Source organism: Macrotis lagotis, chromosome 2 (assembly GCF_037893015.1).
Source record: "Macrotis lagotis isolate mMagLag1 chromosome 2, bilby.v1.9.chrom.fasta, whole genome shotgun sequence".
In the NCBI taxonomy this organism is placed as follows: domain Eukaryota; kingdom Metazoa; phylum Chordata; class Mammalia; order Peramelemorphia; family Peramelidae; genus Macrotis; species Macrotis lagotis.
Window position 1 is genome coordinate 314,578,675 of NC_133659.1, and position 26,822 is coordinate 314,605,496.

General features: G+C 39.6%; 1 protein-coding gene and 1 pseudogene across 8 annotated transcripts in view; one reads left to right on the top strand and one right to left on the bottom strand.

Moving 5' to 3' along the window:
* The first annotated feature begins 99 nt into the window (after window positions 1–99).
* The window catches only part of CFAP54 (cilia and flagella associated protein 54), a 225,198-nt gene continuing 198,475 nt past the window's right edge, over window positions 100–26,822 (top strand). For 4 of the 8 annotated variants that reach the window (XM_074226629.1, XM_074226631.1, XM_074226632.1 and 1 more), the window contains exons 1-7: window positions 2,203–2,832; window positions 13,477–13,675; window positions 16,559–16,761; window positions 16,853–17,021; window positions 18,792–18,877; window positions 20,474–20,608; window positions 21,777–21,927. In XM_074226629.1, the coding sequence (XP_074082730.1) occupies window positions 2,803–2,832; window positions 13,477–13,675; window positions 16,559–16,761; window positions 16,853–17,021; window positions 18,792–18,877; window positions 20,474–20,608; window positions 21,777–21,927 (973 nt within the window). In that variant the 5' untranslated portion in view covers window positions 2,203–2,802. Of the gene's footprint in view, window positions 601–2,201; window positions 2,833–13,476; window positions 13,676–16,558; window positions 16,762–16,852; window positions 17,022–18,791; window positions 18,878–20,473; window positions 20,609–21,776; window positions 21,928–26,822 lie in introns of those variants that run through there. The other 4 variants (XM_074226628.1, XM_074226633.1, XM_074226630.1 and 1 more) reach the window with 3 other exon arrangements.
* On the bottom strand, window positions 11,395–12,211 carry LOC141515234 (alpha- and gamma-adaptin-binding protein p34 pseudogene; annotated as a pseudogene).

Below are 26,822 nucleotides of genomic sequence, written 5' to 3' on the forward strand. Positions count from 1 at the left end.
CAGGAGTACCTGAGTTGAAATTGGGCCTGGTACACTTAATAATCACCTGTCTGTGTGGCCTTGGGCAAGCCACTTAATCCTTGAGTTAAATTTCTTCCTTCCTTCCCTTCCCTCACCCTCCCTAAGACATCAAGCAGTCTGATATAGTTTATACATGTAAAATCATGTTCAGCATATTTCTGCATTAGTCATGTTGTAAAAGAAGAATCAAAACAAAAGGAAAAACCATTAGAAAGGAAACAAGAAAACAAAAAAAGTGAAAATGGTATGCTTCAATCTTCATTTTCCATTGTTCTTTTTTCTGAATGTGGATAGGATTTTCCATCATGAGTCTTTTGGAATTGTTTTGGATCATTGTATTGCTGAGAGGAGCCAAGTTCATCAGAGCTGATCATCACACATAGACATAAAATGAGGGAATGCCCATCAGTTGGGAGAAATGGTTGAACAAATTGTGGTATTTGAATATGCTGGACTACTGTTGATCTGTAAGAAATCATGAGCAGGTGGACTTCTGAAAAGCCTAGAAAGACTTGCATGAACTGATGCTGAATGAAGTGAGCAGAACCAGGGGAACAGTGGACCCAAAATGTGACCAAGGTGAAGGATAACTGATGGCAAGGTTAAGTTTTCTATTGCCCTGTTTCTGCTTTGTTTGCATGACTGATAACCTGACTGTCTTTTAGAAGCGAAGGATGCTATTCATCTGGGCCTTGTGATTTGTGATTTGACCTCAAGAGCAGTGAGGGCCTTTCTTACAATCTTCATACTTATCTAGTTAGGCTCATCAACCTTAATTTTTCTGTCCTTTCCTGTTGACTGATGATTCTCAATGACAGAGAAGAGAAATCAAAAAGGACTGGATCTCTCTGCCTTCTCTATGTTGGCCATTATCATTTTCCCATGTGCCTACTGCAGAGGTTCTATCCTTTCTTTGATTCTTCTCTTTTTCCTAATATAGCTTAAAAAACAAAGCTTTGTGGTTGTTCTTAACATGAATCTTAACATTCTCTCAGTTCATTCTCATAGGAATGTGTGCCACTTTTGTTTTCATTCTTTGTGACCTACCCTTGCTTTCATCTTCTGTACACCTTTTGGGTGTGCAAACTATCCATTCATGTTGGCCTCCTTAGACAATTTTCCTTTTTTTCTTCTTATTCAGAATTTTCTCTTTGTGCTTTCAGAATTTCTTTTCTTGAAAGTGTTTTAACCCCCGCCCCCCAGTCGACTTCCCCCAGAGACTCTTAGTCCAGGAGATCTGACCTAGTCTTCCTCTAAGGCCTTTGAAATTGGCTTTCTCAAAATCAAACTCAGGAGTTCTTGACCTCTTTTGTGTCACAGTCACTTTGGGCAATCTGGTGATGCCTTCTTTGGATAATATTTTTAAATAATTGAAGGAGATGCTAAGCTTTGGTTAGTTAATGAAAATAAAGATGTATCTTTTTTTCCCATTCCATTTTTCCCCCCCCATTCTTAAGGGTCAAGTTCCAAGGACGCACCAACATTAAAGGAAAGTTCATGAGTCCCACATTAAGAACCTGATTTGTGTCAGACTGTGCCCAGATTTTTTTCCTTTGTCACAAAATCCTCTAAGATGACATGTCCAAAGACACAGAACTCTGTGTATAGTTTCTGCTTCACTCACATCTCTTTCCAATTTCCCCTATCACTCTTCCAGTCACCTAGGTTCAAAACCTCAGCCACTCATGATGCTTTTCCTTGTATCCATTCCCTTACCAAATCCTGTTACTTCTGTTTCAATTTCGGTCTTGTGTTTGTCCTCTTCTCTGCCCTCTCATGCACTGTTGGACTCTCAGTAGCCATCCTAAGTGGTCACTCCTCCCTTTAATCCACCCTCGACAGACATGATCCCTTTTCTCCTCATCTGAAGAAGCTTCAATGTCTCTATTTTTGTAAAATGAAAATCTGACCTTTTCAGACTTGTTAGGACATTCCTCATCATGCTTGGTAAATGCTTGTTGTTTATTTTATGAATTGAACAGATTCTGACCAAATTCTTAGGAGAATCAGCAAATAATAAAATTTTGAAGCTGGAAGTTGTTCATGTTAATGATACCATTAAGTCATCTTCATAAGCTATATATATATATATATATATATATATATATATATATATTATTTCATTTGATTCTTGTGAAAAATCTGGAAGGTGTGTGTTATTATCCTCATTTAAAGATGATGCAGGCAGAGGTTCAGTGACTTGCCCAGGGTCACACCACTAGTGGATTTGAACTCAGTTCTGCCTGATTCTGAGTCCCTTGGTCTACCTCCCATATCCCTTGGACAGGACAGGCATTATATAGCTGTTCTATAGGCCAAGCCAGAGTTGCGGCACAGCTGTTTAACATTGTTGAGCAGCCTCATCACTCTGGCAGGTTCATCTGGGTAGGACTGGCTCACTTCAGGACCCACAGGTGCTATGGGCCCAGCAGATGGCAGCAAGAACTGCTCATATAGTGGATGGACTGGTTTCTCCTTGCATTTGCCCTGAAAAGGAGAGGAGGAAAGCCCTGGGCTAGGAACAAGGAGAATTCTCGCTCAGGTGCTCATCTGATCATGTTTATCCTTTATCCTCAGACCTGGGGCATTAGACATGTAAGTGAACCGGATGTGACAGAGGGGGTGCTGTACCAACCTCACTTTCTCCTGCAGAGCCATCTGGGTCCAGTGGCCATGGGACCTGTCCCATCTTGGACCCTCCATTCACTCTCTAGGCCTTTGTTTCCTTGAGTATAAAGTGAAGGAGCTGGATTGGATAACCTCCCAGTGCTCTTGGAGCCCATGACCCTCAGCCTTGGATCCATGGAACAGGTCAGACTGTGGGAAGGGGTCTGTCTGCCAGGCAGACTGACGAATCAGGAAGATAGGCAGAGACCTGAACCATCAAGGCTGGCCTGGCCCCAATAGCCTGGGAACTCAGCTGAGACTGGCACTCCTGCTTATCCCCGATATCAAGGCCAGAGGGATAAAAGCCCTCTGGTGGGAGTTAGGGTTAGCTTGATTAGAACCTAAGCTAGAACGCATGTGATCTTCCAGGCTAATATAGTCTTTGTCCCCAGTGGCCACCCCATTCCCTCCCCAGCTCCCTTGCCCCACTTCCACTGCTACCCACACCACTTGCTCATTGTCACAGAAGTGATGAACAAAATGCTTTTCTGTTTGCTTTTTCTGATTGTCTGTTCTATTTCTCATTCTCCCCCTCTCTCCCCCATCTCAAGGGCCAGCCTGGCAGGGGTGGGGTCAGCCCCATTCCATTAATTTTAGAAAATTCTTCTTCATGCTGAACTAAAATATGCTTCCTCAACAGCCCTAATTCTGCCCTCTGTTGTCAATATACTCATTCCTTCTAGGTGATTAACTTTTAAATATTTGAAAATGTATAAGAATCTTATCCCCTTCAGTTTTGATCTTCTCCTGGTCAAATATCCCCAACTCTTTCATCATTTCATATGTGATAAAACTTTTTGCTCTCCTTTGGAAGGCATTCAAACTTGTAATTAATCTTTCTAAAATGTGGTACCTGAAAAACGCAATTCCAGATGAGATATGATCAGAGTGAAATATGGTTAAACCCTTCCCCAATGTATATCATGCTATGTGTCTATTAATATAGGTCAAAGTGGTCCACTGGTTTTTGTTTTTTTTTTGAGAGGGGGAGGGAGTCTAATTTAAAATTCCTATATCTTGAATTTGTGCAATTGGACTTTATAGTCCAAAGTTTAATGTTTGTCCTTAATGAATTTCATCTTATTGGTTTCTATCCACAATTATAACCTAGTGAACACTTTCAAAATCTTGTGTTAGATAGTCTGTTAATTATTCTTTAAATTGTTATTTTCATATTTCATAATTGTGGGTTCAGTGTTTGTGATTAAGAGTGGTGAAGATGTTTCAGCAAAATTCCTTGTTTATAATATGTTGTAGGCCCATCATACACAGACTACTGCCCTTGGACTGTCCTTAACTTCCATTTCTAGGAATCATCGGGAGAGTGTGGCAGAGAAGAGGCGAACCATTGTTTGAGGGAGAAATTTAGGGCATTAAAAGAATTTTGCAATTTCAGTTTCCCAATGGTGAGCAGTCAGTCCAGACTGTTCTCTCTCATACTGGATTTTACTCATTTTCATGTCTATATGTTGGATAGCCACAACAAAATAGTAATCATATATGTTATTCCATTCGCCCTTCTTATTTTTAACATAAAATAGGAAGACTTGCTTACAGATTTGACATCATCATGAAAGAGATCAATTAATTAACAGGCATTTATTGAGTATATATTAAGAACCAGTCATTGTGCTACATTTTGGGAAAACAAAGTCAAAAGTATTAAGTTCCCTGCTCTCAAGGGGATTACATTCTAACTGGGGAAACAACTTGCTCACATGCAGATATACACCAAAAATACAAATAGATACAAAATGAAGGAGAGAAGAGCAACTAGTAGCAAGGATGGATGGGATGGGGAACTAAAAAAGCCATACAGTGGGAGACAGCCACAGAGACTAGTGTGTGAGGAAGATGAAGAAAATCAATGGGAGTGGATTGGCGGGGAGTGGGGGGGGGCAGCACATTTTCATAAATCAGGTAAAGTTGAGTGTTGCCACTTTGTAAAAAAAAATTTACATTTGATTCTTGAAGCAAAGGGGAGATATTAGCATTTATAGGAAGGAGATTGGGGTATAGCTGCATTGATTAGATCTGTGCTTTAGGAAAATTTTGCTTTGGTGGCTGTGGAGGTTGAGTTGAAGGATGCTATTGTAATATTCCTCAGGGTGCTGGTTGTGTGAGTGAAGAAAGCGGGTGATGTGAGGCGGATGGAAGCAGATGTTATAGGGCCCTGGAGAATGTCCAGACTCTCCAAGGTGAGGTGCCTCTCCCTGAAGAGTACTGGGGAGTTGTTTCCAGAAGCATCCTTTTGACTTTTAAGAGTCTCCTTGGGGAGACTGTGGTCTGACGTGTAGACATTCAGTAATTGGTCCTGGTTGGATAACCCTGTGGAAGAGCAGGTGTTTTAATTGACTGCAGGGGCATCCATAAATGTCCAGGGGACAGGGGGAGTGGTGCCCACAAACTTTTGACTTTAAAGGATCCAGAAGCCTCTTAGCCATGTCATTGCTGCAGAGTCAGGGTTTTATAGTCAGTGGAACATCATTGTTATGAGGCACAAATGGTGCCAGGGTCAACCAAAGTAATTGGAACCGGAAGGAAATGGCAACTGATTGAATATTTGGGGTGAATGAGATTATGGAGTAGAGAAGGGGTGGGGATCTGACTTCCAGGTTATATGAGGCCTGCGAAATCATTTGGTCTGGTGCTGCCATAGCAACAAGGTGGGACTGAAATTCAACAAATCTAGGAACATTTTAGGGGTGAATTTAATTAAATCTTTGACCTATACCAAGGTACTTTTTAAATTGATAATTTTATATGACCAGTGAAATGTTATAAATGTTATAAATATTCAAATGGCCCTTGGCAGAAAAAGGTTTCCCATTGCTGGGATAGAGTATGACCCTGAAGTTAAGAATTTGTGTGAATGAAAAGGATGGTAGTCCCCTTGAAAGAAACAGAGAAGAGGCGCCTGGCTAGGCAGCGCAGTGGATAAAGCACCGGCCCTGGAGTCAGGAGTACCTGGGTTCAAATCTGGTCTCAGACACTTAATAATTACCTAGTTTTGTGGCCTTGGGCAAGTCATTTAACCCCATTGCCTTGAAAAATCTAAAAAAAAAAAGAAAGAAACAGAGAAATTGGGAAGAGGGTTGAATTGGGAAGGGTGGAATGAGGAAGAAAATGAATTGTATTTTGGATAGACCTTCAGAACATAAAGTTTAAACTGTCCTACAGTAGATAGATGGTGATGTAAAATTAGAATTTGGGGAGAAGATGAGTTGGATAAACAGAACAGGTGTGTGCATGGGTTCTCTGTAAGGGATCTTCACGAATTAAAAATGGAAACTTCTGAAATCACCAAGTGTGAGTCCAGTACAAAGTACACGTTGAAGGGCGAAACCCTTGTAGATGTTGAAGTCCTTCAGATGCCTTTGTTCGTGGATATCACTGTTCTGCTTTTGTTGATCCTAGAAACATTTTAGATTCCTAAGTAAGATCCAAAATTATTCAAAAGAATTTGGCTAACCTCTCCACACAGAAAAACAGGAAACAAATAATTGGTGGAAGAACTGGCCTAGTGTTTGTACCCAAAGGCAATGCAGTTAGTTTGATGTAATAATAGGTATTTAGTGAATCAATGATGACTTAGAGTTTATTATTATTATCTTTTCTAATTGCATAAGTACCATCCGATAAATAGTTTGTTTTAGAACTTAGCTTAGGAACAATGTTAAGTCCAATCAATAGTATTGGAACTGAGAGCTTTTTTGAAAACCAGAGCCTCATCTTTTCATCTCTTGTTTTTGGGATCCTTTTCTATTCTCTATGAATTTCTCAGAGAAATTACTGATAATTCTGAAATGTTATCTGCAAGTTTCTGAAATGTTTGTTAACCTTGGAGGTCCCTTTCAGTTTTGGAATTTCATGATTTTTTTTTAGGGTTTTTTTTTTTTTTTTTTGGCAAGCCAAACGGAGTTAAGTGGCTTGCCCAAGGCCACACAGCTAGGTAATTATTAAGTGTCTGAGGTCGCATTTGAACTCAGGTACTCCTGACTCCAGGGTCAGTGCTGTATCCACTGCGCTGCCTAGCCACCCCTGATTTGATGATATTTTTAACACTTTGTCTCAGCCTAGGGAACTGAATTCAGTTAAAGGATTTTCCTAGATTTATTGAATTTCAAGTTCTGCCTTGTTGCTATGGTGTCCCTCTGGACCCTTGAGAAACAAAAGTTCATGGGTACCACTCCCTGTTTTGAGCTTCAATTCCCTCTTAAACATGTTTTTTCTGTCTTTCCCTATTTGAGGTAGTTTTCATTGATTGTGTAGATGGAAGCAGAGGAGAAAATTTGCTTTCTGTCTTCAGCATTATTTGCCTTTCTCAAGCAGTGGGCCTAACATTTTCTAGTTCTTATTGCTTTGAGCATATCTTAAAAAAATAAGCAATCACCTCCCTCCCCTCCAGAAAACCCTCAGCAAACCAACCCATTTTCCTTGTTCTTAGCATTTTGTTCACAAGATTCTTTTTTCTACCTTTACATTTTCCAATTCTATTCTTATTAGCCTCTTATGCTATAGTTCTTGGTTATATGCTCATTTGTACAGGTCTTTAAAAAAAATTTGAGTTCAGTAAAGAGTTCCCTATTTGATTACATTCCTCCTTTTGACATATTACCTTTCTTCTTCTTTAGGATGGGTTGCAATTGTATTGCCATGATTTCCTTTTCTAGGATTTCTCATCATTCATGAATTTACAAGTTCTAGACATATCCATTTTCTAATAGCTTGAAATCTGTCTTCCTGACTATCTTAAAACTTCTATTTGCTCACTTTTGGTTTAGTTCAGGGATTCTTTTTTTTTTTTTAAGGTTTTTGCAAGGCAAATGGGGTTAAGGGGCTTGCCCAAGGCCACACAGCTAGGTAATTATTAAGTGTCTGAGGTCAGATTTGAACCCAGGTACTCCTGACTCCAGGGCTGGCACTCTATCCATTGTGCCACCTAGCCGCCCCCAGAACAATATTTTTAATTGCATAAAATAGAGAAGATTAACAGCAAATGCACTTATCAAAATTCAAAGAAAAACGAACAAAAAACACACCACCCAAAAAATTCATGGAGCCAAAGTTAAGAACCCCAGGTTTAATCTAATATATAGTTGAAATAACATGTCTTGGTGAACAGAAAGAATCATTTAGAAAATGGAAGTTCTAATAATACTAGTATTTTTAAACAAGGATTATTTGATTATTTGTCTCCTTGCCCTGGAGTATGCTGGGATTCTGCCTAATGGTCTTTTTCTTGACAATTATGAACATCAAGGTGGTGATCACTTTCTTTTTTTTTTTTTTTAGATTTTTCAAGGCAATGGGGTTAAGTGGCTTGCCCAAGGCCACATGGCTAGGTAATTATTAAGTGTCTGAGGTCAGATTTGAACCCAGGTACTCCTGACTCCAAGGCCGGTGCTCTATTCACTGCGCCACCTAGTCACCTCAGTGATCACTTTCTCTTGTGATTTCTAACCCTTCCATGGTCTCAAAAAGTTCTTGGGTTGGGCATAATTGAAAACCATTTCCCTTTGAAGTGTCCAATGAAATATGTAGATAGTGTAATGGGTAGAAGGGTGAGCTTGGAGATTTGCCTCAGACACTGTTTTGTGATCCTGTCACTTAATTTCCCAGCCTCAAGTTTCCTCATCTGTAAGATGGAGAAGTGTGGGGATAACAAAAACTCATAGCTCTAAAGGTTGTTTGTAAGAAATAAATTAGATAACATACAATTAGATAATGTATACATATTGCAGACCCTAGAGGACTATATAAATGCCAACTATTATTATTAATTCCTGAGAAATGAAGTTGTCACCAAAGCACATCATGAATTGATCATTTGTCCTGCTTTTAGAAGATGGAAATTTATGGCTAGTATCCATTTCATTGAAAACCCCTTCTTTCCTTGTCACCACTGTGCTAATTTTATAATTCATCTCTATGACTTGTTGTCTAATCCATAATAGCATCGTTTTTGTTTTTCTCTTCTTTTAATGTTGCTAAAATTCTCCTCCGTGAAGCTTCCACCTATATGTTTGTGGGTTTCTGTAGAGGTGTGTCCTTTTTGAGGAGGGTACTCGATTCCTCCTCCTAGCTTGTCGTGGCCCCTTTGGAAATAACACATATCCTCTCTCATTCATGGTCATTGTCTAGCCATGACATGTCTATTATGCTAAGTGGTGGTGCTTCTTTGATGGTCAGACTGACCTTGGTTAGCATTTCCTGTTTATTGCCACAAAGTGGCATTTTACAATTTTTCCCCTAATCTTGCTCCCCCCCACAGAAGGCAGTCTGATAGTCTTTTTTTTAGAGTTCATAAATAATGCTCATTTTAATCAATTGAGCCATGTTTAATTTACAAAATCAAGTTCACAGCTTTTTCCAATCTGTTTTCCCCTAATACATATGACCTAATTGTTTCCCTAAAGCTGAGGGGAAAAATGCTCAAACTTTCTTTCCCATCTTTGTACTGGACTTTGCTAATGTTCTTAATAGAAGAGTGAACAGTCAATCTTAAAAAAAAAACATGAAGAGTGTCACAGTGTCTTCTGTGGTTGGCAGTTCACTTTGTATAGAGTGCTGCTATAGGACAGTCTTGTATGCTTGGTTGTCCTGTTCTTACTGCTCCCTCATTTCAGTTTCGGGAGAATGTGTAAGAGGATGTGTGAGGTCGGACTTGCTCCAGTGTGTGATCAATCCTAGGGTTTCCACTAGATTTCAGATTGTGTTCCCCTTTGGAACTGTCTCAGGTCTGAACCTGCAACATGGGCAACCACCACCAGCAAACCTCTACTGTTGTGAGACCCGTTTCTCTCTCACACCAATAATAAGTAATTCACAAAAGTAGCCTTAAAAATGTTTCTTTGGGAGACTTCCCTTCAGCACTGTTCCATTCAAAGGTGCATATTAGCTTTTTTCATAGGATAACAACCACAAGGACACTAAGAGCTGCATTTATGGAAGGTTCATAGGAAATGTCATGTCCCTGCAGAGAAAGTGCTTGTGAATTTTTTCATAAATTAGTTTTCTAACATTATCTCCTCTATACCATTCACTGTCACTACTCCACATTTTATTTTGGTTCTTAGTCAGAAAGATTAGGATACTTCACTTGTTTGTAAGCATATATGAGGTGATAACATTGCTTTGGGTATGATCAATGGCTGAAGACGATCTACATGGTGAAATACTAAAATGCTTGTTATTCCATTTTAGCTTTTTGATGGTATTAGGGCAACTACATTCATAATACTGCTCTCATGCTCTTTAATATCCCAAATAGAAATTTCAGAAGGCTGTCTCTCATGCACAGACACAGTAATAGTGAAGGTTATTCCTTCCTTGGTATGTAATGAAACTCTGCTCATTTCCTGCATAAATAAAATCCACCCTGTCAAAGATAGGTTTTCTGGCTTAGTTACAAGGAATTAAACATTTAAAAAGGCAGAATCCATAGACATTTCTGTAAATTTGTAGTTATGATTATGTGTCACATAGTAAGGTTAGAGCTACCTTACATTTAATTACTAATATAACATGAGGCCTCCTTTCTTTAATCATCTCACAAAAGGAAGATACATCATGGATCAGATAAGCTTGGTTACCAAAAACCAGCTGAGAAAGAAAGAGTAGATAAAGACTTGCGATCAATTCAAGAGCAATGGTAACTGAGCAGAAATACAGGATTATTTCTATGACAGAATGGTTAGCCCATAATGGCTTGGCTCATTTAAATAGGCAGGAATTTTTGTAGATAATTCCCACTCTTCTAGAATAAAAAGTAAATCCGGAGGAAGTTCACTTCTAATCATCATACTCTTCATTTCCTTATAATCTGAGGGAGAAGAACCTTCTGTAATCTACTATTAAGACCAACAATCAACCCTTTATACAGGATAGATGGTCACATGATGATGAAAATCTCAGCAAAATAAAACAGGGTCCACCCAGGAAGTTTCAGGGTTTTAGCTTCTGTGGAGGGATGGTTTCCTCCTCTACTCCTCATCATCCCAGGAGTGGATGGGAAGGAGAAATTGCAATTCCATGGGGAATGATGAGAGGTCAGGAAGTAGACAGGACACAAGTATATATGGCTTTTAGGTAGTTGGGAGCCAGCCTAGGTGTGGTGAGTGCAGGAATGTTAAGGAAAAGGCAGCTGTGGTATGTGCATGAAGACAGATTGAGAGGAGGGAACTCTGGGAACAAACAGCCTGAGAGCTAATGGGAGGTTGGGGCTTCGGCCATAGCAGCGAGGGGCTCTTGTGGCCTGCTCCTACCCTGCTCTGGCTATTGTGGTACGTGGGGGTATATTCTCAGGAGTAAAGATTGTGGCATTGAGCCCTCCCAGCCTCCCCCACAGTATATATCAATACGGTGTGAGAAATGATGAGAACTCTAAGGCCAAACTGTCTAATAGGAAGCACCTGAATCCTGGACACAGCTGAGCTTTTTCTCTCTGGGTTTCCATGTTCATGGAAGATGCCTTGGAGGAAAGGCCCTAGGTGACCTAACAATGGTGCTTTGGCTACTTCTTGATGACCTTAAATGTCCCCCAAGGAATTGCAATCACCTGTTCCATTTCCACTCCCCAATAACAAGGATAGGGAGGAATTCTTTTTTAGGCTAGACATAGGTAACCCCTGTGTCTGTCTTCTCCCACCCCTGCAGTGTTCTGAAGCTCCTGAAATCCTTAACACAACTAAAGTGTGCTGTTACCATCTTGGCTAATCAGACACAAGAAGCTCAATTTTCTTCATCAGGAGAAATGCCTTCAATCTCATCTCTGTCTCCACCAATTGCCATCCAAAATGCTTTGGCCACCTTTTCTGCATGCAACTTTCTTTGTTCATGAGGCAAAGTTGCTGCTTTGTCTTTCATTTCTTTTAGCTTTGAAAATAATCGTTCAAAATTTTCCAGATTTCCTCCTCCAGTAGTGAAGCTGGCCAACTCCTGGATATCCAGATCTAGCATGGGGTCTACAACCTGGGAGTCAGTTGAGTTAGAAGCACTGTCTTGATGACTAAAGCAGCATTCAGTTCTATCTCCTACAGGCAAATGAGGTTCGATGTGATGGTTTTCAGTTGACCCAATGTTATAGTTTGCACCAGCCAATGGACTGAGAAGGCCAAAGCTTTGGTTTCTTTTCACTCTTAATTACTACATTTGACCAGACATTGGCATTCAAGGTTTGTATGATCCTCTTTACCCCAGTAGACTCTGGGAAGTCATCTTCCTCAGGTAATTCTTCTGGTCTCAGTTCTACCAATTCAAAGCCATGCTGGATATACCATTCTTGAGCTTTTGGTCGGTTTACACCATTTTCAGATAGTCTGTCACAAACCAAGATCATCACCTCTGGAAGCCATGCTTCTGCCAATGGAAGCCATGATGAAACACCGTCAAGACCAGATTTTTGTGTGCTGTCAAAATAAACAATGAATGCTTGGACAGTCTCTGCGATTTCAGATGTGACAAGGAATCTATTTGGCACCACACCCAGATGAATGTCTGCAGAATAGTATTTGTAATCAATAGTCCAGGGATAAAATCTCACAGCATTGTTGGCAGGTGTATCTGCATCAAGGTCTTCTGTTCCCAGAATGTATTAGACCAGATGGTCCCGGTGAAGGTGGAAGTGCCCAGGGCACCCCGGCAGCCATCACCACCGTCCTGGGCCGCCGTGCTCCCGGAGCCACTTAGGCTCTGGGCTGCACCACCGCTGCCGCCTTGAAGGTGGGTGAGGAGGGGAGGAGGGACGGCTGAAGCTGCCCTCCGAATGGCAGGGGCCGGAGGCCCCCCGAAGCCTGGAGAGTCCACCACCCCAGCTCCTTCCCCCCTTTCCAGTGACTTCCAGTCTGATAGTCTTTACATTGTTTCATGCTATACATTGAGAAAAATTTAATTTGTTGAGAGAAAAATCATATCCTAAAGGAAAAAATAAAATATAAGAGCAAAATTATATAAGAAGATAATTTTTTTTTTAAAATTAAAGGTAGTAAATAGTCTTTGGTCTTTGTTTAAATTTGACAATTCTTTCTCTGGATACAGATGGTATTCTCCACTGAAGACAGCCCCAAATTGTCCCTGATTGTTGCACTGATGGAATGAGCAAGTCCATCAAGGTTGATCCTTGCCCCCATGTTGCTGTTAGGGTGTACAGTGTTTTTCTGGTTCTGTTCCTCTCACTCAGCATCAGTTCATGCAAATCCCTCCAGGCTTCCCTGAATTCTCATCCCATTCCCATGTTCCATCAGATTCATACACCACAGTTTGCTAAGCCATTCCCTAATTGATGGACATTGACTCAATTTCCAATTCTTTGCCACCACGAACAGGGCTGTTATGAATATTTTTGTACAAGTGACAACATTCATCTTTTTGTAAGCTTTTGAATTCCACATTTTTCTCCCTCCTCCTCCCTCTAACAGCAAGTCATCCGATATAGATTATACATGTACAATCATGTTTAACATTTTTTATTTCCATATAATTCATGTTGTGAAAGAAGAACCTGAACTAAAGAGCAGCCAACCCATGCTTCTCTGTTATTTTTCTCTGTTATTTTCCCCTCCTCTGCCCCATTGCCCTTTTGGAAGATGGGTCTGATGACAGGATGATTACCAACCAGCTGCTGTCCAGTGAATAGGGGTAGTTACGAACTGTGGAAGCTTGAGGCAACTAGTGAGAAACTAGAGTTGAAATGGAAGGACCAGTTTCCATATTTGTAAAAATGAGGGGGTTTGGGCAAGCTGGTCTTGGGGCACACCTCTCCATCCTTATTTTTACCTTTGATTTTAGTTGCAATGGCCACGTACTCCCACAGAAAAGTTGCTGGTGGAGATGTTTGACAGCTCTGCTGCCCAGTTTTTGGCCGTCCTGGAAGCTCTTTCTGAACCAAAAAGGCGGGTGCTGCAGACTGGTCTGCCAGTGTTGGTGGAGGTGGAGGTTCGTGATGTCTATGCAGAGCTTTTCCTAGCTGGAGGGGAGCTCTTGTCAGGTAAAGACAGGTTTCAACTATTTAGAAACTGGAAGTTTCACATTTTTGAGATGGCTCATTGTGTGGCTTGAGGGGCTGGAGCTGGAGGTTCCCTCTTGATTGATGATGGGTCCTTAGCATCACCTCCTACATCCATGGTCTTGTATTTGTATGTACAGTAAGCCAAGTGTTTTTTATTGTCCCTTAAACAAATGTTACAAAATGCTATCATGCATTCTTAGTGTATCAACTTTACAACTTCCCCCCAGAATTTTTAATGTATTACATGACTGCTTAACTCCATTGTCTTGCAACCCCCCCAAAAAAAGAAACTCAAGGGGCATCTAGGTGGGACAGTGAACAGAGCACCAGTCCTGGAGTCAGGAGGACCTGGGTTTAAATCTGGCCTCAGACACTTAATACTTAACTGTGTGACCTTGGGTAAGTCACTTAACCCCATTGCCTTGCAACCTCCCACCAAAAAAGAAACATATTACATGGTTGTTTAAGAAGGATCAATGAAAGGCATTCATCTGTTCCATCATTTTCAGTTATAACTGATTCTTTGGGACTCCCATTTGGAATTTTCTTGGCAAAGATACTGGAGAGTTTTCCTTGTCCAAGTGACAGGTGAAACTGAGACAAATAGGGTGAAGTGACTTGTCCATGGTCACAGAGTTAGTCCGTGTTGAGGCTAGATTTGAACTTGGGTTTTCCTGAATCCAGGATCTGAGCTCTATCCACTGTGCTTCCTAGCTACTCCCAAAGCATTCATGCCTCCTATTAAATACATATTCATCAAAAAAAATCCTCAGAAGGAACCCAATGTTTTGCTTTCAGTCTAGTGCTCTTTCAAGCCCTCTGTCTTCTGGGAAACCTAGCTCATTCACCCCCTCGGTCACTTCATATTAGCCACAGACCGGTGTTGAGATGGGTCACTGCTCCCACTGGTCCTTCAGTATGGAAGATGACCACACCAATGAACCAAATGATTGAAGGCATCCTTTGCACAATTATGTTTATTCTAGTGAAGGATTTTCTGTGCAAGGGTGTCCTTCTCATTTGACCTGAAATAGGGAGCAAAGAGATGATCTGGCTGCTGTACCAAATTAGATATGGGGAGATGAAAGATGGACGTGACCCCGGCTGGATCCCCCGGAGCTTGGAGTCTGGGATGCTGGAGCATGAGATCCAGTGATGGTGTCTTAATATCATAGGACCAGTTTATTTAAAAAGGTGCAAGAAGTAATGGCCAAAGAGATTGGAGAAGATCTCATGAAAAGTAGGGAGATGAGTTTTTTTTTTTAATGCATAAGCTTTCTAAGAACTTTCCAGATAGTAACTGACTTGACCCCAAGAGAGAAGTGCTGTTATTATCCTCATTTCACAGATGAGGAAACTGAGACAGGCAGAGGTTAAATGATTTGTCATTAAATGTCTGAGACTGGATTGGAACTCGGCTCTTTGGTGCCTATAGGCCCATTGAGTCATCTCAGAGGCTGCAGTTAAGGTGGAATTTTAAAGGAGTGTCAGGAGGCAAGGGAGAATGCTGTGGATGCAGGGAAATCAAAGAACCCATAGATAACTGGATATTTCTGAGTGGTGCTAGTGCTCAGGGGTTTATCAGAGGCTCCTTGGCTCCAAAGGAAGGTCAGAAAACCAGACTCTGCCCTCACAAAGCAGACATTCTAATGGAGTAGACAAGACTGAAATCTGCTTCATGGAACACCATTTATCATCTGGGAAAAGAGTGCTGATCAGGGGGTGGGCATGAGATCAAGGGGAAGGAGAGGGCTGAGAAATCTGAACTTGGCTCAGGAGGCAATGGGGGAAGCCCCTCCAGATGACTGGTCAGGCAGGGATGGGACCAGATCTATGGCCTTTCAGAGACACAGAGGAGAGGTGGAGGGAGGGATGTGGAGTGGCCACAGTGTGACATAAGAGTCCGGGGGTTAGTGAGAGCTGGGGTATGGTGGTGGGAGCAGAGAGCTTGGGATGGAGGGTGACCGACAGGCCTTGGATCTGTTAGTGAGGTGAGTGTGTGTGTGGGGGGTGAGTTCAGGGAGCCCTGACTCCATCCCAGTGAGTGGGTTATCTTCACACCGTAAGGATGGCTCATCCCTCAAAGAGCATGGAGTAATATGGGCAAAAAATCCATAGAAATTATTTTGGGAAAGACGAAGTAACTTAAAAGCATATAACCATGGGGCGGCTAGGTGGCACAGTGTATAGAACACCAGCCTTGGAGTCAGGACTACCTGGGTTCAAATCCCACCTCAGACACTTAATAATTACCTAGCTGTGTGACCTTGGGCAAGCCACTTAACCCTATTGCCTTGAAAAATCTAAAAAAAAAAAGAATATGACCTTTTGTTGTGAAAAATATTTTGGTTATGGAACCACAGAGTCCTAGAAATGGAGTGATAATAGTCATAATAGCAATAATAAAACTGGCTCTTATAGCATTTAAGGTTGGAAGAAAAAAGCTTAACAAGATTAGCTCATTTTATCCTCACAACCAACTTGGGAGGGAAGTGGCTGTTATTAGCCCCATTTTACAAATGAAGAAACTGAGGGAAATGGAGGTTAAGTGACTTCCCTAGGGGTTAATGTCTGATGTTGGATTTGAACTCAAGTTTTCATGACTTCAGATTCAGTGCTCTGCTCACTGCCTCATTTGATGCATGATACCATCCTTTGATGATCAAACTACTTAAATACCTTAAGTGACAGGGACCTCACTCCCTTTCCAGTTTGTTTTCTTAAGTGATTGATTTATGATCTTGCTCCCTTTATGAGTTTCATCATGATAGTTAACTGTAAGGCTATTTGGAATTGTATGAAAATTCCTATTTTCAAAGAATGTTTAGAGTTGATTTTACTTCTTTCTTTTTCTGTTTCAAGATTTAAGTGGTGGCCCCATGATTTGTGGGAAGTTTGACTTTGTCAAAACAGTCAATACAGTTTCTTCTCAAATAAAACTCGCCATCGAAGGAAAAGATGGTGTTTCGATTTCTTCTGTGGAGAAGTTGATAAAATTATCTTTTACCTTTGAGGAATGGAGTTTATTTAATTGTTCTGCTGGCCAGTTCATCATCTTCCTCCAGGTAATATACCAGGAGCTCTTGCCGTGTCTCCTATTGCTGAGATAAGGGTACAGGCTGCTAATCAGTTTGTGGGGCTTGTAATGTTTCTTAGAGTCAAAAGGACACTGCTTCGAAGAAGGCAGAGTTGGATATAAGGCTTCTGGTTGCAATGGAGCCCTTGATCAACTTAAAGAGAAATAAAGGTTTGATCTACTCTGCAGAAGGAGGCAGTAGCGTCACCAACGAAGTTCGAAATGCAGGGAAGAAAATCATGTTTCATGGTGAGTGTTTGTCAGAACATGCTAGGCTAGGGTTCTTCCACTCCGGTCCAGGGAGAGTGACCAGTGGGGCAGCAGGTGCTTCTGTCCATCAAGGGACCAAACATCTACCATGTGTCCAAAGGCCAGACACCTCCTGCTCCCAAGAAAGATCCATCCACCAGGAGGCCTCAGCAGGCCCATGAAGGTGCCCTTGGCGTGGGACCGGGGTTGAGCTCCAAGGAGGCCAGACTGACCTGCTCTGTTTGCTTCTGGGGAAATACTAGCCAACAGCAAAAAAGATGGCTTTCCAGCTGATCAGTCAGGAAGCTTTTAGGAGAGGCAGGAGACAGTTCTATTGGGGAGGCATCTGCATGTACAGGGTGGATGGGGGGAGGCCCAGAGGGGAGGCCTGAGGATGAAGAGGGGCTGGGGAAAGCTTTCATTTCTTTGTCCTTCTGTTCCTCTTTTCTTCACTCTTCCTCCCCTCCCTCTTTTGTCTCCTCTTTCTCTTCTTCCTCTTTCTCCTTTTCATCATCCTCCCCTTTCCTTTCTTTCCCTCCTCCTTCTAACTCTAAGATTCTTTGACTCTATGCTCCAAGTATTTGAGTAAACACAAGCTATGGACTTTTAAACAATTTTGTCATATTGGATCCAAGTGAACCAATGAACTCCCAAGAGCCATGGCAGAGCAGAGTCCCCCACTGCTGTCTCCTTACTCCTTGCTGTTGGCAGCCTCACTGAGGGTCTAGACTGGTTTTCAGGCTTTTATTTTGTATCCAGAAGTGAACCACGCAGGTGATTCTGGACCTGGGCTCAGTCTCTGAGTCCAGGATCATCCCATAGAAGGTCAACTCTGCCCCAGATTCTGGAGCATGGGCTCAGATAGTGGTGCTGTTTGACTGGCCCTTGTGGTTGTCTGGCAGTTCTCTGCTTAGCCTTCTGCCAAGAAATGCCAACAGTTATTGAAGAGTGGCAAGCTCATATGTTGTTAGAATTGGAAAAGCACTTTGTCATCCCTCACTTGAACAAGGATGAAGGGATCAGAGCTGGGTAACAAGAGCTATTTGCTGTTTGTATCAGTGGAAATAAGCAAAAATCTCTGATTCTCTTCCTTTTCTGGAAGTAAAGCAATGCCCTGCCCTCTGCTGGCATAAGGCCTGGCAGCCTCACTGCCTAGCTGACTTGAGCACCTTTAAAGTTTATCTAGGAACCAACTGGCTGTAGGGTGAGGAAGGCCATGGAAAGTGAGGATGAGGAACCCACACCACTGAGGAAGCCCTGGCTTTGGAGTCAGACTGAGTATTGTGTTTCTGACTCTTCTTACCTTTTTGACTTTTGGCAGGTCACTTAACAGTTCCATATCTGTAAAGTGATAGAGTTGAACCTCACCCATACTCAGGGTAGACCAGCACAGTGTTGACCCTTGTATAGTCCTGCAGGATGTCTATATGCCAGGGGTGTTCCTAAAAAGTTGTAAATTCTTGAAAATCCAACTCATTTGAAATGCCTTTGCAAAACTTGCATTTTCAAGGCAATCTTGGAAATGCAAGCACCATCCCTCCCCAAATGTAAATTTGCATTTTTTTAATCCACTTTAATTAGAGTCCACTTGCCTAGTTCACGAGTAGAATGAAGTATATTTTTTAGAGTTGAGTCTATCATAAATATGTTTTACTCCATTTTAGAACTAAAAGTGAATGTTCCTGGTTTTTCATTTCTGGAAGTTCATCATATTGTAATCAGATATTAAGTTTATATTAACTCTTTTTTTTTTCTGTTTCATGAATCAAGAATCTAACATGTTATATGGAAACTATTCTGATGATATTTTCCACTTGGGGACAATGTTATATTCCTTCACTTGTTTAGCTTCTGAGGTAAAATGAATTTATTTGACTTTTTCTTGATGTTATATGTTTTAAAAATGGAGGCAACCTCACAGTCTTTCTTTTAAAATTCTAAATAATGCGTTTTCTACATGATCAGAAAAATTGGAAATAACAAACATCAGAACCCTGATTGAGCATAATTTTCAATGGTTTTCATTCATCCAAGTTCTTTTTATAAAATGATCAACATTTAGTCCTAATGATTTTTTCTTGGCATATGCTCATTCTGGCTCTTTTTCTAAATGTCAGAAAAACTATGCCAATCATTTTATGAGTTTATGTTTAGCTGGTTTTGCTTCCAAAGTCCATGGCTGCCAAGCTGAGGGACTTTTTTCCCTTTAACTTGGGGGAATTACTTCTCTGTTTCATAGGTTGAAATTATGTAGAAATGGTTTTGTGTCTGAGTATAAATTTTTCTGGGTGTTGTCTTCTTACGTTCATATCCTATTTAAATTACTTTAATAGGAATATTTGAATTGTTTCATAAAATAAAAATTTTACTACATCCAATATTGGTTAAATCAGTAGACCATAATTGGGGGGGTTTGGAAAAAATTTCCATTTTAATGAGATTTTTCAATTATAACAGTATTCATTGCAAAAGGATTTCACCTATGATAGCTTTTTGAAATTAGTGTTTCTTTCCTTTCCTAAAGAATTATGATAATTATCATTACAGAGAGTAAGGGTGAGACAAAGCTTACAGAGATAAGAGATTTTCAAATAATTTTTCTTTCCTCCAATGTTATTCTCTCCTGGTCATCTTATAAGCAAGCTTGTAACATCTTGTAAACCATCAGTAGTTCTTATATGTTGCTGTTGGCTTTCCTTTGTTGGATTAAAAGAATTTAAGTAACTTAAGGAACTGCTCTGTATCTGAGTCAAGGAACTTTTGTTAAGTACCTAATGATATGTAATAGCCTTTGCTTGAGGCATAACACATGACCTTGGGACTTACTAAGATCTGGGTTTAATCCTGTTTCAAAACTGTATTAGCTGGGCATCGGCCCAGCAGTCAGGAGGACCTGAGTTCAAATCCAGCCCCAGACACTTAATATCTCCTAGCTGTGTGTGACCTTTGGCAAATTACTTAACCCCATTGCCTTGCAACACTCTCCCCGCTCCCTCCCCCCCCCCCCGCCCCACGAGTATTAATCATTTGATCCTGGACAAGCCACTTAAGTTCCTTGAGTTTCAGTGTTCTCCTCTGTAAAATAGGGACAAGAGTAACCCCTCTTTCCTAGAATTGCTGGAAGGATCAAATGCGATAATGGAAGCAAAGTGTTCTATAAAGGGAAACTATTATTATTAGGTCCCTGGGAAATAGCAATGTGGAAAGAAGATGGTTTTGTGCTTCTTGAAATATTCAACTATTTTTTTTTAAGTTTCATGCCCTGTCCTTCCTATTTTTCCCACTGCCCCATTCCCTCCCGCCCCATCCTTTTGGATTCTCAGAAGGAAATTAAAAATAGGAAAAATTCTAGTGAGTTTTCAGTTTCAGTTTATTCTAGTTTTCTTTTTTTTTTACTTGAAAACTGTTTGGGATTGATATATTTATTTCTTTAATCTTACATCTCTTTTCAGGAAGTTCATCCTGATAAGGAGATTGCTATTGACGTTATCATGTTCCTATGGCAGAAATGCAAATTGGGAATCCAGTGGATCCATTCATCAAAAATAGAATATTCCAAGTTTGTCCAGAGAATCAAAACTAGCAAGGTATTTCTTTTTCTTTCTGTTATACTTTTCTTCATATGGTTATAGTTTATACTGTCTAATCTAGGTAAAAATTCACAGCTCAACACTAAAGGGAATAATTTTGGCCTATTAACCCCTTTCTCTTCCTTCACCCCCATTTTACTGATGAGTGAGCTGAGGTCTGAAGAGATTGAGTGATTTACTAGTGTTAAGGGATATATAGACGTTTACAATTCCAAATCTCATGCCCTTTCCAATGCCCCCTTCTCCCTTTGTCTTTCTACAAAGAAGTAGGAGAAAGAATATGGAGTTGAGATTCATGTTTTTGGCTAACACTTCACACTTAGAAGATTTGTATCTGTTAAGACAAGGCAATGCCAAGGGATCTTTGGTTCTGATGTCTCTCATCCCCATTGTTATTATTATCTTGTTGTTGTTGTTTGAAACACAAAAGAATTTTCAAAGCATGAATAAAACCATATTTTTCAGACCATATCAAGTGAGATAAATCCATAGGGAAATTGGATAATAGAGAACTCAGGGAACCAAACACCAAAGTTTCTGTCTTGTTTTGCAGTAATACATGTAGATTATTGTCAAGAGAGAGTTCAGTCAAGGGGAAAAGAATTGAAACCATTCATCCAAACTGTATCACTCAGAGGATTAGCAGCAAACTGTAATAACAAATTTTTTTACAATCCTGAAACTGTCAAAGGTTGGGAACATGAGGCTTTATGGAAACCAAGTCATCATTAGTCTATTGGCAACGATAATGGGGCAATCTCTACTGTAGATCTCCACCATCATGTCTCATTTTGGGTCTTCCAAGAAAAGATTTCATCTCATCCCTCTTGCCCTTTGTGAGCTACAGAATAAGCTAGTCCTCTTGTCAACCATTCCACCTTGTCTCAAGAATCTGGAGTTGTTTGTTTCCTGGCTAGATGACTCTAAGTGGGTCACTTAAACCTCAGCTCTTTCTCTCAGCAACTCTGTAAGACTAGATATTGTTGAGAATGGGCCAACATGCATCGAAGGGAGGATGTTTCCTCTCCTGGGAATTTCCTATACCAATGCAGTTGCAGAATGAACCCTTCTCTCCTTTGTGTCCTTACATGTGAATTACCGAAAGATAATTCACATTGCTTCAACTTGTAAAAAAATTATTTTGTTCTCTGTTTTATTTCCTTAGTGGGTTCATCTGCTTTGGCAGATAAATGAGATGATCTGTACTTATGAAATGGATGATCTTGACCCCGTGATCGTGGCCGAAGTCACATTACGGCTAAGTGAAATATTGGAGACTTTAGGAAACCCAAGCAAAAAATTTCAAAAAAGTTCAGGTAAAGTATCAATGAGGTAATTGGAGGATCATTTGGGTAAATGAGCATGGGGATGAGACCAAGATACTTACTGACACTTGATGGTACCATATCTTTAGAATCTGACCTCATACTTGAGTGATGCAGGGGCAGCTAGGTGGTACTGTGGATAGTGCATCAGGCCTGGAGTCAGTTCACATTTAACCTCTAACCCTTGATACCTACTGCCTGTGTGACTTTGAGCAAGTCACTTAACCCATTGCCTCACAAGAAAACAGAAACAAAAAGAAAAACAAAACAAAACAAAAAAAAGAGTGGTGTGGTCCTGGGCAATTCCTTTTTCAACTTCAGATTCTTAATAAAACAGATAATAAGGAGGTTGTGAGAATCAAAGAAGACAATGTATGTAAAATATTTTGTGTGACTAGAGGTTCTTATTTATCCCAAGAGTAGTTGGGTGCTAAATTTTCAAAGCCAGATTACAAAATGAGAACAGGTATTACTTATTTTGGAATTCATGATAATATGGACAGTTGAAACTGTTGGAGTTTTGCTTTGTTTAGGCAAATATTTTTTAAAGTGGAGTGGAAATGAGCATTAACAATATATTGCAAGAGAATTATTTAAAGAAAATGAACTTCACAAGAATCTTCCCATGGGTTAGATGCTAATGCCTTATTTCCCTTTGAGACACAAACACATAATTTGTGAACATTCTATGCATAGGAGCTTACCTGCCCCTCTCTTCACTTTCCCTAAAACTTTCATTCTCCCTTTCTTTTCTTTAATCTATCCTTACTAAGAGTAACCAGGCTGTCCTGGTCTCATAGCACCAACTGGAGATAGATATGGCAAATGCGTGATAGGGTATCTTTTCCCCTATTCAGCCAAACATTTATTAGGCACCTACTGATTCTAGTTAAGTGTGTACAAAAAATAAAACCTTTGCTGACTTTTAGGAGCCTGTATTTTTTAGCATCTTTTCATCTTTTATTCTCCTTTTGAGGCAGCTAGGTGGTGCAGTGGATCAGGAGGACAGGAGTTTTAATCCAGCCTCAGACATTTGACTCTTAGTAGCTCATGACCCTGGTCAAGTTACTTAACTCTGTCTCACATCCAGGGTCATCTCCAGTTGTCCTGATTCATTTCTGGCCACTGGACCCAGAGGACTCTGGAGGAGAAAGTGGGGCTGATGACCTAGCACAGCCCTCCTCACTCAAATCCAAATCACATCCTTGTCATGACCTCACCTCCCTGATTCATGGTCTTCTTAGAAAGGGCGGACAAATTTTATTTTCCTTTTATGTACATGATAGTTTTTCATAAGCTAGCAGTTAGTAGAAGTGGAAGAACAAATAAAGAATAAAGAAATATTACCATACTATAATAAATGAAAAATTATTGAAAGACTTCAGAATTCGGACCAACTAAGGGTTCAGATGGTAAAGCATGGATCCCACTTCTCACGAGAGACGTGTTGAACTCTAGCTCCAGAAGGAAGCATCAGGTACCAATTTTGGTCAAGGTGTTGATCTGTTCTGCTTAATTTTACTATAAGGAGAGTTCTGTTGATGGGTATGGTTGGTGGATAGAAATTAGGAATTTAGAACAATGTTAAAAAACATTTTAAAAGAAATAAGAGGAGATTAAATTAAAAAAAAAAAGAAATTGTCTTTGGTCAAATTAACTGACATGTGAGTCATGGAAATTCTTCCAGTTCTGTTTACTTTGTTTCATATCAGTTCATGCAAGTTCTCCCAGATTTCTCTGAAGTCTTTAGAATAATAATTTCTCATGACATGATAGTATTTCATTGCATCCATATCTCACAGTTGTTTAGTCATTGCCCAGTTATTGGAGCCCTCATTCCTTCCACTTCTTTGCAGCTATAAAAAATGCTGCTATTAAGTAGTATTTTTGTATATTAAATTTTTTATTGCTTTGAGCCTCTTGCATCTCGAAGTATTATTGTTGGCTCCAAAGGGGGGTGTGTGTGTGTGTGTGTGTGTGTGTGTGTGTGTGTGTGTGTGACATTTAGTGAATTTTCTAGCATAATTTCAAATGAGTTTCTAGAAAAGTTGGACCAGTTCACAGGGCTGGCAACAGTACAATTAGGATGCCAGTCTTCCTACAGCCTCTCCATCATTTTTACCTTTTGTAATTTTTGTTAACCTAATGGATATAAGGTGAAATACCAGTTATTTTACTTTACATTTCTCTAATGATTTTTGGAGCTTAAGATTGATAGCTTGCATTTCCTCTTTTGAAAGTTTCTTGTCTGTATTCTTTGATGACTTATTTCTTAGGGAAATGGCTTCTGTTTTATATCCATTTGTATCAACTCCTTTCTTAAAAATATACAACTGAATACTTGTAAATCATTCCCCCCCTGCCTCTGTTCCTTTGTTGTTTCAGGAATATTATCCTCTTGAGGTAGCTGGGTGACCCAGTGGATCTCACACCAGCCCTGGAGTCAGGAGGACCTGAGTTCAAATCAGACCTCGGACACTTAAATAATTATTTATCTGTGTGGCCTTGGTCCAATCACTTAACCCCATTGCCTTGCAAAAACCAAAAAAAAAATTGAACAAGGAATATTATCCTTTTCCTTCCCCTGCTTCTTTCTCTTCCTCTTTTTCTCTAATTTTCTTTTCATTTCCCATTCCATCTCTTTATTTTTCTCTTTGTTCTTTGGACTCTATTTAAAATTTGATTTTTGGGGAACAAAATTATAAATTTTATGATTCTTAGCCACATAGAATCATCAGAGTATTCATCCTTAAATATATAAATTTTACATTATATACATGATATATATAAAATTATATTATGTATTTACAAATATACATATAAATAGATACAAATATAGCTATATATGATATATACTGTATAGCTATATTATAGGCATATATACACATATATACTTATATGTGTATACGAGAGAGACAGAGAGATAGGGATATTGGGAGTGTGGAAGAGTAGCTTTGATCATTGCCAATGATGCATAATTAATCAATGAAATATGTCATCTCCTATTCTATTCTGGATCAGCTCATTTGCTCATTTGAAACAGACTAACTCAATGTGTTGTCCATTTAGCTGGTTGTCATAATCTAGGCAATATGCATTTTTATCAAATAGTAAACAATTATTGACCAATTACAGTGGAAAAAGTAATAAATAATAAACAACCTTGATTCAAAATAACTATTAGAAAATTACATTTGACTGAAAAAATTGATGAGTTTTTATAAATGCCTTCTGGTTTTTCTCTCTGCCTTTTGGTTCATTGCTTCCACTAAGAGGTTGTGGTAAAGCACCCAGGTGAGAGCTTACTTTTCCTTGCAGCTTTAGTAAAAGGTTTCATTTTAATGTGTTTTGTTTTTCATGACAACCCCATTCCTCAATGAACATGGTTAATTAAGAGTTGACTTTAGAGACAAACTCAGCTAATTCAGATTAACTTTATAGTAGTTAGAAATGAGAATCCCCTTGCCATATTAACTCCATCAGCATATTTTATGTATTGCATAGTTTCTTTTGTTTATGGGTGATTAGACAAAGTATGAGACAGAAACTAAGAAAATCCTGAAGAAGCAAAAAAAGAAAATAACCAGGACAAGTTCCATTTAAATCAGAATAACTTTTTATAAGAAAAGGATCAATGGTCAGCATCCCTGAAATTAAAAAAAAAATCACTTGACAGTTTGCTCAGATTGAGATTTCTGTCCCTCTGTTTTTTTCCAAAAAGAGACAATCATCTGTGTGGTGTTTGTCTATTAATCACTCAAGATGCAATATATAAGATATGCTGATGAAGTTAAAACAGCATGTGGTTTCTCATTTCTAATGACTTTAAAATTAATCTGAATTAATTCAGTTTGTCTCTAAAGCCAATTCTTAATCATGTTAACTGGAAAATAGAGATGTCATGAAAAACAAACAGTCCTTTGCTTTAAAACAAAACATACCTTTTTAAAGTCATTAGAACAAGTGATCTCGTCCTCTTTTTTCCCCTTTTTTTCAGGTTTTTTCAAGGCAAATGGGGTTAAGGGGCTTGCCCAAGGCCACACAGCTAGGTAATTATTAAGTGTCTGAGGCCGGATTTGAATTCAGATACTCCTGACCCCAGGGCTAGTGCTCTATCCACTGTGCCACCTAGCCACCCCGGACTTGTCCTCTTTTGTGATTGGACCTCTTTGGCAGAGTCTGGTAAAGCCAATGAGACCCTTCTCAGAGTCATATTTTTTAAAGGCATAAGACAAAATGCATAGGATTACAAAGAAAGTCAAAAGTTAGTGAAAATAAAGATGTAATTTTTCCCCATCCCAAGTTCTTGGACATCCTGAAATATATTCCTGGACCCCAGATAAAGAACCCATGGTGACATAATGTTGACTAGTTTATATAATAATGTTAACAACCTAATACCATATGCTATATGATAATATATTATTGTTGTGTTTTATCATATGGCTGTGACTACAAACTAGTTTTTATTCAGACATTAAAATTTCATATAGTTGAAAATGTTTAGATGGTCTTGTTATATTTTTCAAAAATGTCATTTAGGGCCAAATTGATTGGTAACAGTCAATACCACATGGAGGAAATTCTTTAAAAAAAACCCCACATTTTATTGACATTTGTTATATTTGCATCATTTAATTTTCCATTAAATAACTTTATATGACCTTGAGTCGAGTCTTGTAATAAGGAGTAAGAAAGAGGAAAATATCAATTTAGCAAAGATTCTTTAAAAACAATTCGGTCCTCTGCAGTGTTCCACTGCCATGCTCTCCAATCTGTTCAAAAGGGTTGGGGTGGAGTGGCCGTTTCATATCTTTTCTTTGAGATAAAGTTCAGTCATTTCATTTTCACTTCATAAACTTCAGTTGTTTTTATTATTTCTATAT